This window comes from Benincasa hispida, chromosome 3 (genome assembly GCF_009727055.1).
Source record: "Benincasa hispida cultivar B227 chromosome 3, ASM972705v1, whole genome shotgun sequence".
NCBI lineage: Eukaryota > Viridiplantae > Streptophyta > Magnoliopsida > Cucurbitales > Cucurbitaceae > Benincasa > Benincasa hispida.
The window spans coordinates 9,750,293-9,763,119 of NC_052351.1; the positions used below are offsets into that span (position 1 = coordinate 9,750,293).

At 28.9% G+C, this 12,827-nt stretch overlaps 1 protein-coding gene across 1 annotated transcript; it reads left to right on the plus strand.

Annotated features, from left to right (window-relative positions):
- The first annotated feature begins 2,954 nt into the window (after positions 1 to 2,954).
- On the plus strand, positions 2,955 to 6,402 carry LOC120074434 (sugar carrier protein C-like). Its single transcript, XM_039027552.1, has 4 exons — positions 2,955 to 3,196; positions 3,271 to 3,593; positions 4,983 to 5,612; positions 5,706 to 6,402. The coding sequence occupies exons 1-4, from the start codon at positions 3,061 to 3,063 to the stop codon at positions 6,189 to 6,191; spliced, it is 1,575 nt and encodes a 524-aa protein (XP_038883480.1). The 5' UTR covers positions 2,955 to 3,060; the 3' UTR covers positions 6,192 to 6,402.
- The last annotated feature ends 6,425 nt before the right edge of the window (positions 6,403 to 12,827 follow it).

Sequence of the window (12,827 nt, forward strand, 5' to 3'; positions counted from 1 at the left end):
GTGTCACAACTACTAGCATTCAAAATTAAAGCATTCTTAAATATTAAATTATGGTATTACAAAACTCAAATTCATTAATTACTTAGAAATTATGCAAAATTATGAATGATCTTTTAAGCTTAACTTCTCACACACAAGATTACCTAACAAATTGATAGATTCATATTTGTGGATGATTAGATATCAAAGAAGAATATATAAAATTTTAATAATTTTCCTCTCTTTCTAATGGTTACGAGTGGACAAAATCAAAGATAAACAGAAAAGATAAAGCAAAAGAGATTGATACAGATATTTACATGATTCACTAATGGTGTGTTAGCTACATCCACGGGCAAAAGAAGAACAAATTCATTAGAGAAAATAATACAAATAAAAAAAAATTAAAGCTCTTTGAATCTTAGAGAGTTTATATGGTGTAAATCTCTAAACCCTAAGGTTATAAACATAAATAACATATTCAAGGCACACTAGATTCAAGGCATTCTAACACTAATAATTTATATTTCCCCACCTTCTTTCTAGTAATATAATTTATGCTCCGTTGGATAATTTATTAGGTTTTATTTGTTTTTACTTTTTTAAATTTAAGTTCATAAACATTATTTTTAGCGAAATGCTATTATTTAAACATATCAAAATCCAAGCTAAGTTTTGAGGAAAAAAATTGTTTTTTACTTTAGAAATTTGGTGAAGAATTCAAATGCTTACATAACCAAAGAAACATTGAAACTTTAGTGTGGCTAGCATTGCTCGTTTTCTAGTACATGTCCGACACTTGGACACATATTGAACAATTTTTTAGGGCAATGAATATGTTAAACACTAGTTACACAAAGTCAATATGGGTTCAATATTTGTTAAGAGATAAATCAAATACTTGACTTTGAATAAACTTTTAAAGTGAAATATATCCAATTCATTTTTTTAAGTATATACATAAATACCTAACTAAACTTATTCACTTTGAATTTCATTTTTTGTATAATAACGAGTAGATATTGACATATTTTTGTATGAAAAATTGATTTTAGAGTTGACGTGTGAATTTTGGTACCATAAGAATGGGGTACGTCATGGTCACAGCACATAAAGCTTTGTAATATATTTGATGTCCAACCACACACACATAAAAAAGTAAAAACCCTTATTTTAAAAGGCTTATTTATATATGCTATCCTTCCTTTTAACGACCCCACCGCAATCCACACAGTCAGTCTACGTGCAATTTCAACTTTTACTTTTCATTCAAGTAACTTTTATTCTCTCAATTTTGAATATTGCTTCTCCACTCAAATATACATTTGTATTATAAGACACTTATTATTATCGAATGCTCTTCTTTTTCACTTAAGAATCTTATACATGTTCACATGAAAAATCTAAATCGAAACAAAGAGAAACTTCCTATCATATTTTGTGTTTGAATGCACTGAATCTATTATCTAATGCACTAAATGATTAAGCACGAGAGATCAAGCCTAGAGCTTAGAACAGTGTCATATAATAATAAATTATTCTCTTCCTTTACTTGTGGACATAATTCATGCACTATTAGTTAATTATCTAAATTTATGTGTCGATATTCATTGTTTACATTTTCACACTTTCTTTGCTTATTAATTGTTTCTGTCATAACACCATGTGTCTCAAATTCTTTTCAAAAGAAATAATATATATAAAAAGTCCTCCATTGAGAATTTATCTTTTAAATGGAGATTTTTCAATATACTTCATTAGTTCATTTTATTCGTTTGAGATTTAAAAAGAATTAAATGGGAGATAAGGATGTTTGTCATCTACCTCATGAATATCTCTATATATCCTTTCGTATTCTAAATTTCCTTATGTATAATATAATTTAACTTCTCTTTTTATTTTTCTTTCCAACATAAATATGATTGCCTTGTATCTATTATTTTTCTTATTTAGGCATTAATATCAATGCCTTCTAATTAAAAGAAATTCTAATTTTGGAAAATAAATATATTGATGATACTAACAAAAGAATGTAGAAACTCATTTAAGAAGTTAGCAATCCTCTAATTACTAGCAATTGTTATTATATTAATGGTCAATTAAAGTTCAACGATAGTCTATTATGTTTATATTTGTGAATCTCATCAATTATCTAATTATATTTCTACATGTGACAAATTTCTTTTTATTATTATTATTATTATGTGTTAGAGTGATTGAAATAAAACGTACAAAAATATATATGCAAGATGCACTCAAATATTACTATATATATATATCATTTTCCGAGACGATCTGGATAAAATTTTTTGTTGAAATACCCAAAATACCCAGCATTTGACCTCTTAATTACATTGAAATGTCAATCCTAATCTCCGACGTCCCAAATCACCGTATTTACGGGATATGGGTACTCCATTACCACGTATCAGTATCACATGCCTTCCAACTTTTTTCCATTTTCCTTTACGACGTCGTTGCATCTTTAATACGACGTTATCCAAACACTGATAAGGCCACCCAACAAAAGAAAACTGTAAAGAACCTTCGGAAAACAAAAAAAAAAAAGAATTATAAAGTAATAAATTAGCTGAGTCAGCAACGTCAAAAAATTGAAAAAAAAATATTCCAATACTTAGTTTCGCTGCATAATCCAAGGTGGATGTTTAGCTGGGGCCCACCGCCACCGACGAATTATCTTGTAAGCATTAATGATGAAGTTTTTAAATGGAAGCCGTCTGATTTGTCACAGTTCTGTTCAAGCAGAGCCATCAACGGTGGATAGGGCCACGAATACTTTCATAAAAAGATAACCCCAAATATTTTTCATCGAATTAGTAATTATTATGGGATTTCCTTTAACACAACTAATTAATATTTGTATTTAAAATTTTTTTAAAAAAAATAAAAAATAAAAAATAAACTAGCTTGTGATTTTCACTATAAATATGACAGCCATGCCCTTCTATCCCTCCATCTTTTGCCTCTTGCTCTTTATCTTCCTCTTGGTTTCTCTAAGTGGTTTATCATTATTTTATTTTATTTATTTTCTTCTGCATTGTTTTAACTTTGTTCGTGAAAATGCCTGCTGTGGCTGCAATCGCCCCTGGCGATGGGAAAAAGGAGTATCCTGGAAATCTTACTCCATTCGTTATGGTATCGTGCATTGTTGCTGCTATGGGTGGCTTGATCTTCGGCTATGATATTGGAATTTCAGGTCAGTTCTCTTAACTATTGAGCTATGTTTTAGAATTTGAAAGTGGGTTATTGATTTGAGTAATATTAATCAAGGTGGTGTGACATCCATGGACTCATTTCTGGAGAAGTTTTTTCCAGAAGTATATCGGAAAAAGAATTTGATGACAACCAAAAACCAATATTGTAAATATGATAGTCCAACTTTGACGATGTTCACGTCGTCGTTGTACTTAGCGGCACTGGTTGCCTCACTTGTGGCCTCGACGGTGACACGTAAGTTTGGTCGGAGGCTATCGATGCTCTTCGGTGGCGTGTTGTTCTGTAGTGGTGCCATCATTAATGCCTTTGCTAAAGCCGTTTGGATGCTCATTCTTGGTCGAGTTTTACTTGGTTTTGGTATTGGATTTACAAATCAGGTACCCTCATCTTCCTCTCAATAACAACAATAATAATTCTTAGGTTAACCATATTAAATAAAGGTGTGAGATAGAAAATTCTAACCTTTGAGAATAGTAGGATCATAAATCATGTATAAACTAAAAGTTGCATGTAACTATTTTATAAAATACATCAACATATAAAATATGACTTTCTAATCTATATGTATTTTAGTCGGTTGAGTTATCGTGAAATTAAATAATTATATTTTCTTTCTATTATAGATTTTCCATTTCGTGTATGGTTTTATTGTTATATAGTTTTAGAAGAATACAATTTTCTATTTTTTTCGTTACTTTGAGGATTATTTTAATTTCTATTATCCGGTTTGCTTGGCTGGCTATGGCTTTGATATTTTCTTTTTAAATAAAAAATACACTGGCGAGGGAGGGATAGTAATGGTATCTCAAGAAGTAATGGACATGACAACTTCTAAGAAAATGACAAATATGTCCTTTTTTGTTGGAGAGTTATTTCGGATTCAGATATGAGCTTCTGTCTTCTCCTACCACTACCTTTTCTTTTTCCTCTCTCTATATATTTTTTTTCATTTCTGTTCTTTTTTTTTTAAACAATAAATTTAGTTTCTTTTATGATTCCAAGCTTTGTTTAGTTTGTGGGAAAAACAAAAAGTTGGAGTGAAAAAGAATAATTTGTTGTTGGTAGGAACCTTTTTGACAATATGAAAGATCTATTTTTTGTTGCTTTGTTGATCCTTAGACATTGAACATGGCCAACCAAAAAAATTATTGACCTTCATTAAATCACACTTTAATTATTTTAAATATCATTTTCAACTCTTTTTGGTACATTTACCTTCTTCCCCTTAATTGATTAATAATATATTTTTTTATATGATTAAAAATACTTAAATACATCTCGAAGATCAACTATCTTTGTGCATTTTACTAAGTTGTCCAATCATAATTTTTCATGTGAAAATTATTTTTATTTTTTTAAAAATATTTTAATTCATTTTTTTTTTGTGTGAGTGATGAAATAGGAAATAGAAATGGATGTATCTCAAATATTCAAGACAACTCTAAAAAGTAGAGTTGGGTCTTCAAAAAATGATGTTATTGTCCTCTCTTCATCTTCTTGTTTCTTACTAATGAGGACAACATTTGCCAACAAATCAATAAAGACATCTTTTATTATATCATATATATTTTTATGAAAGACATAAATTGCAACACACTTAGTTGTCTAACCAAAGTTTGTCAAATGATAAACTATTGTGTGGTTAAATTATTTGAAGAAATTTTTTTTAGTATTATAACTCCCTCCACTTATTGTGTGTCACATCAACATATTTAAAAATAAATAAAATGAGATTTACTGACATTAATGTGGTTGTATAATTACAGTCGGTGCCACTATATTTGTCGGAAATGGCTCCATACAAATTCAGAGGAGCTTTGAACATTGGGTTCCAACTGTCAGTGACAGTGGGGATTCTAATAGCGAATGTTTTGAATTACTTCTTCGCAAAAATAAAGGGTGGTTGGGGATGGCGGCTGAGCTTGGGCGGAGCCATGGTTCCAGCCTTAATAATCACCATTGGATCATTAGTTCTTCCAGATACCCCAAATTCAATGATCGAAAGAGGCCAGATCGATGAAGCAAAAAAGAAACTAAAAAGAGTCCGTGGAGTTGAAGATGTAGAAGAAGAATTTCAAGATTTAGTTGCAGCTAGTGAAGCCTCTAAACAAGTAGAACATCCATGGACAAATTTGCTACAGAGGAAATACAGACCCCAGCTCACAATGGCTGTATTAATTCCTTTCTTCCAACAAGTTTCCGGCATCAATGTCATCATGTTCTATGCTCCCGTCTTGTTCAACACCATCGGTTTCAAATCCGATGCATCGTTAATGTCTGCTGTAATCACTGGCTCTGTTAATGTAGCTGCTACAATCGTTTCGATTTACGGCGTCGATAAATGGGGTCGAAGGTTTCTTTTCATTGAGGGTGGCATTCAAATGTTGATATGTCAGGTATATATATATACACATATTTTTTCTTGTTTTTAAAGTTTAAGTTAACTGGTTGTGGTAAATCTAATTATATATTGAATTTGAATTTTAAAGGCGGTGGTAACGGCGGCAATTGGAGCTAAATTTGGAGTCAGTGGAATAGCAGAGAATTTGCCACAGTGGTATGCAGTTGTAGTGGTACTATTCATATGTATTTACGTGGCTGGTTTCGCATGGTCCTGGGGACCTATGGGATGGTTAGTTCCAAGTGAAATTTTTCCGTTGGAAATTCGATCAGCTGCTCAAAGTATCAATGTATCTGTAAACATGATATTCACATTCGCGATCGCACAAGTCTTCTTGATGATGTTGTGCCACATGAAGTTCGGTCTTTTCATTTTCTTTGGATTTTGGGTGTGTGTGATGACAGTATTCATCTATTTCTTCTTGCCAGAAACAAAGGGTATTCCAATCGAAGAAATGGGTAAAGTGTGGAAGACACATTGGTATTGGTCACGATATGTAACGAATAACGACTTCCATATTGGAGCCTTAGAGATGGGGAAAGGAGGACATGATCAAGTCATCAAGACATTTTAATAAAATCTCTGTTTTTGTTACGTTTTTTTGTGTCAAATGTTTGAAATGTAGTGTAATTTAGACTTTAGGGTCATTGATATTGACATAAGTTTGGTTACATTTTTTTTTTTGTTTGAAAAGGTGTATTAGTTATGTATACCTCTCATTCTCTTATTGGTATATATTGAGAAGAGAATATGTTCTACAATAAACAAAAAAGATTATTCACTTCCATAGGTTTCCTTTTGCCTTTTTATATTTGCTTTGGAAATTAAAAGAAACTATGTCTCAAACAAGCTTCATCAACTTTTCTTTTTATAACCTTGAATAAATCACATATGGTTTGAAAAATGGGAGAAAATTATATTCTTAGCGTGTGTGCCAATCTCGACATGAATATTTTGTTACTTATAAGAAATTTAAGTTTCTTTTAAGTCTTATGTTTTCAATGGTGCCATCATTTTGATTCTAAAAGAGTTGAAGATTGTTAGAATAAATTTCTCTCTTTTTTTCATTTTTTTTACCAAATACTTTACCTATTTTTATACCATATGGAATCGTTTACGGTAAAGCTAATCTAAATTTAGATAAAATTTGATACACATCAGTGCTATGTTATGTCTTGTTGTACATTATCATATTTCTCATTTTAAGTACAATTTTCAATTAATATTCTCTTACTGGTTACAACACATGTTTATATGTTAGTGATTTGGAAGTCCTTTTACTTTAGAAAGATTAATATTCCGTTAAATATTCATTGCATGTAAACAATATTTACCAATATATTATTGAAGATATATATGCACTTTTTGAATTGTGACCGAAATTAAGTTTAATAAAGTTTTAATCAAATTTTAAAAATCTTCTAATACGCCTTTAAAGTTTTAATTTTGTATTAACTTCTTCCTAAATTTTTAATCTGCTGTATAACAAATCCTTGACCTATTTAACATTTTTTGAAATTCACGAACCTTTTATTAGTTCAACAATTATAGAGATAAGGGATCCAACCTCTTACCTCAAGGGTGGTAGTACATCCTAATTACTGTTAAACTAAGCTCGAATTGGCTAAAATTCACTTATATACTACTTTTAGACATAAGATTCAATTTTAAATTAATTATTTAGTTTTGAAGAAATGATTATGCCTCAAATATATTAGATATAAAATTAAAAACTTCAAACACGTGCTTACCACAATAAAAATGAAAATTTAAATTTTAGAAATTTAATAGATAAAAACTTGAAAATTTTCATAACGCAAACTTCTAATTAACTTAAAATTTTCAACATGTTCTCAATATTTTTAAATTTTTATTTCAAATCACTGTTCAATGGGTTTTTAAATTTTTCTTTTTTAAAATAAAGATTGTCTAGACCCAAGACCAGCTACTCCATAACATCCTCATTAACGATGACAGGGAGCAATATAGCAGTGGTAAAACATACAGAAACTTAGTCATTGCTATTTAATTCAAAACATTAGTCAACTCTACCATAAAACTCATTCAACCAATTATAAAGTGTGGTTGGTTTAACTTTCAAGTGTTTAATTTTGAAAAGAAAAAAAAATTAAAGTGTTTGATGACAACAAAAAATAGCTTTTAAAATACTCTCAAAGTGTATTTTAAACAAATTTTTTTTTATATCTTAACTGAATATCTTCCACCAAAAAGTCAAATATTCAAATGTTTCGGTTCATTTAAAAAACCCAAAAAAAGAGAAACTTATTCATCTTACTCACACAATTACTAAAAAGAGAAGAAACTACAATGATCATAATTAATATATGTATATAAAGACAATTGAAAAATGTAGCAAGAACATGGTGACATATTTGATAGAAAAGTTTAGAAGTAATATAGATGATAGGGTTTATACGTAAATGAAGATTTGTATTAATTTTATTCACGGGAATAATGAATAAAGAAGAGGCATCTAAACACACACACACAATCTGTGTCAGTGAAATCTGAATAAATTTTATGTGCAAGTGGAGAATATAATCAAGTTTTGTTTTTTTTTTTTTTAAATTTATTTATTGTGGAACAATATGAACCTTTTATTTACCTTTTTGTAATTTGTTGAAAGAAAAGATTGCAAGAGATTTACCCTCAAGGGTGAAAAAGAGAAATAGAAGAGAAAAGAAGGATGTATGCAGAAAAAAGAAGCCTTCCAAAATATTTTTCTTTTTGCAAAAAGACCCTTTTTCCCAACCAACCAAAAAGGAAAAAAGATGCTCAATTTAACTTCTTCACGGTGTTTCTATGAACATAATACGATCATCATCATATCCCTATTTTAATTTGGATAAGTTTCATTCTATTTTTCTAATTTCATTGTTTCATTTTAATTTTCTTTCACTTTCTTAACTTTTCTTCTCTAAATTAATATTTTGTTCGAGAATCATATTCCACTCCATCCAATATTACATATGATCTTAGTCATCAATCTTACTCTCCAAATCTCAAAATTTTATACAATGATTATTGTTAGAAAAGAAAGAATATATTCTCATGTTCAATACGAAAAAGGTTTAAAAAAATAACACATCTTTGTCGTAAACTTTTTTACAAGAAATTAATCCATTACACGAAAAAATAATTAAAAAAAAAAACTAATCCTATAGATATGCTTCCAATTCAATCTAGAGATGTTTCATAATCCAAATCGAATTTTGTAAAATAAAATAATTTTTAAAAAAGTGTTTTTGTTGATGGAATTTGACTAAGTATTCATGGTTTTTTTTTTTCTAAAAAAGACAAATTTAACTAAATAGTTATCCAAATGAAAGTCATTTTAGTTTTGGTTGAATGGATAACCCAAAATTGGTCTTCATAAGGAAAATAAAGTGTTGTTTAAGAGATTCACGTCTTTGTGCTCGAAGATGAGAATTGACTCAAAATTTCGATACGTAATTTTGGATAAGTGCAATAATTCAACTCTCTTGAAGACGTTAAAAAGGTAAAAAAAAAAAAAGTTGTGGTATCAAATACTCCCCATGCAAAATTAAAGGTATAAAAAGCCACAGTGAAAAGATAATCATTAAGAACAAGAGATATGGATTTATTAAGCGGATAGAGATCCGTTTGAAACGACTTTTTTAAACACTTAAAAAGTTATTCGAAAGAAGGTGATGATAAGCTAAGGAATGGTAAGGAAGGCATCGAGACAGAGCCATTGGCCAATAAAGAGAGCAGAGCAATTAAGATTTGGATTGATAAAATTGAAGTGTTGAGTGGAGAGCTTGAATGTATGAGCAAGATCAAAGCAAGTGTCTCCATTTTTTACTCCATAAACTTTGTTGCATTGCAACTCCAAGCCTGCTTCTGCCTCAGCCATCCCACCTGCACTTTCGAACTCACAAAATTAACTCACAACTTCACATTGATTCAATTGCAAATGAAGAATGAACATGCTTATTTTACTTTAGTTTCTTTGATAAATTTCAGGAAAAAAAATTAATTTATATTATCAAAAGAATTATATTTATTTAAACCTTAAATTTTAATCAATTTAGGATGTGTTTGAAATTTCTTTTTTAAATGTTTAATTTAAAAATAAATTACTTTAGAAAGAATTCAAATGTCAGGCAACTAATCAAAATTGAAAAAATGTGTTTATAAAACTAGTTAGTTTAGGATAAACATTTGAAGGCAACTTTTAAAAAAAGGTATTTTGAGTATTTAATGGTTAATCTCTCCCTAATTCCTCACTTTTACTATGTTGTTGCGGCTACCACTACCTTCCGTTAGCCACGTCCAACAACTACTATTTCTCAACAACCACCACCGATGGCCACGGGAAATGTTAAATGATATATAATTAAATCTACCTTCATCAATCAGTTTAAACTTTTGGATCAGTTGGTGATTTCATATGGTATCAACTCTAAGTTGATAGATGAAGGTAGATGTAGAGTGTGTTTGGAATTCATTTTCAAGTGTTTAATTTTTTTTTTTTAAAAAAAAAGTCATTATGGAAAAAATTAGAGTATTTGACAACCATTCAAAATAACTTTTGAAGTTATAACAAATTTTGTCAAAAATGTTTAAATAAGCATGAGTTTTTTGAAAAACAATTTTTTCTCAAGTTGATCCAAACAAACCCTTAATTGTATATCATCTAACACTCTACCTCACTTGTGGGCGGTGAATAGAAATCAATCGACGGGTGAAGGTAGATTTAATTGTATATCACTTAACATTTTATATTCATAAAAGCATTTTTAATATGTAACAAATAAACCAAACAAATTATATATATATATATTAAGAAAAAGTTGTCAAGCACAAGTAGGATTTTTATCAAAAGTGTTTAAATGAAAATAAATTTTTGAAAAACTTTTTTTTTTGTCATTCCAAACTGGCCTTAGACCATTTGATTTATAACTAGGATATTTGTAATAGATAGAGTAATAAAGAGAAAAAATCTAAAAATATAGTATATCTCTTTAAAATATTTGCAAATATGAAAGTATTGATTAATCAACTTTTGATTTTTTTTCTAATTTTCAATTTTGCCTTCTCTTATCTTATTGCATGTCCTTTTTTTTTGGTTTTTTTTTCTTTTTCTCTAGTTTTTTTCTTTCCTTTCTTCCCTTTCTTTTATTGTTTTCTTTTATTTCCTCCTTTATTTTATTTTATTTTATTTCTCCAGATTTTTATTTTTTTAATTTTCTTTTCTTTCTCCATTTTTTTTTTTTTTTACTTTCTTTCCTTTCTCCGATTTTTTTTCCTTTCTCCAGTTTTTGCTTCCATCAACCCAATCTCCTCAACTGTCCAACATTTCACTTGAGGTTGAGTTTCAAACCCAAGACTTGAAAGTGTCTAGCTCATAAATGATTTAACACCAACAAGTCAATCATCAAGTTTGATTATTATAACGAAATGTTAAATATCAATAGAAAATGAAAACGGATTTGAAAGAAACTTACATTTTTAGTCCTCAAGTTTGTACCATTTTTAGAAACATTTATTAAAAGTTTGAAATAAGAAACGATAAGAATTATTAAACAAGTTTATTTCTCAAAAAATGAAAAATGAGAAAGTTATCAAATAGGCCAATGATTTTTTTTTATAGAACTTTAAGAGTATGAAGTTTTTCAGTAGTATCACTGATAATATATTATTATGGATAACATGTTATCAGTGATATTATGATATCATGCTATCAATAAAAACTTTTATGCACAATCAAACTATCTCAAGAAGTCATTTCATCTTAAATACTACATTACATAATACATAAAGACAATCAGTGATATCCTTTACATTGATAGCAATAAAAAGATATCACTGACAATAGCTATCAATAATATCCTTATGACTATCAATGTAGAAAGATATCATTCTATACTTATATGCATCAATAACAACATACAAACACACCAAATGTATCAACAAATTAATCAAAAGACCACGATTATTTACAAACAAGTATAACATGATATCAAATTCAAACAACAAAAAGCATCAAAACATTACCATTGATAGAAACATATAAGCAATAGCCACTATTTGGCTATCATTGATAGAAACATATTAGTGATAGCAATTGATAGTCTATTTCTTAAATTGAAAGCTATAACTAATAGCAACTAATAGCAACATCACTAATAACAACTATCAATGATAGCAACTGATAGTACATTTCTCAAATTGAAAACTATTACTGATAGTAGCTATCAGTTGCTATTACTAATAGCAACTATCAGTGATATTCATCGATAGTAGCATCATTGATAGCAACTGATAGCTGTTATTAGTCATAGCAACTGATAACACATTTCTTAATTTAAAAGTTATCACTGATTGCACCTATCAGCGATAGAAACTAATAACGCATTTCTCAAACTAAAAGCTATAACTGATAGTAGCGATCAGTGATAGCAACTAATAGCACATTTCTCAAATTGAAAAGCTACCACTGATAGCAATGATCGGTGATAGCTACTGATGGCAGCTATCGGTGATATCCACTGATAGCACATTTCTCAAATTGAAAGCTATGATAGCATCCATCAGTAATAGCTTTTAATTTGAGAAAATCGGGAAGTACCTGCAAAATGGTAGTTGAGCATGGGTTTTCTGGTCTTTTAGCAGTTTTTTGTTCTATATATGCAATTATTTTATCCTTGTACTACATATTCTATTATTTTGGACTAAAATTCTATTTATGCAACTAGCTCTTATAACTATCTTCACTTAGTTTTTTTTTTTTTTTTTTAAAGAAAAGAAACCTCAAAATCACTTTAATAGAATTATTTTTTTCCTAAAAATCCGCTACCTATCAGTAATTTTTCCTAAATAAGTAGTGAAAAATTCAGGAATACAAAGTGATGAAAAATCAAGCATATTAGTAAAAAGTCACTACCGTTCATTTTGTTTTAGCATTTCTTTCTAATATGATGTCAATATCTACATTTATAGAGTTCAAAATTTACAAATAGTGCAGAAAGTTTTGTATATTAACATTTTGTTTAAATATCCGTGAGAGTCCAAACCACCTTATATCCATTTTGACTAATCTCACTTATTTAAGTTTATGTCCATCTTGACTAATCTCACCTTTTAAGTTTAGAGTTTTAATTGACACAATCATTAGTTTAAGATATAAAAAAAAATTAAAAAAAAAAAAAATCTAGTACTATCA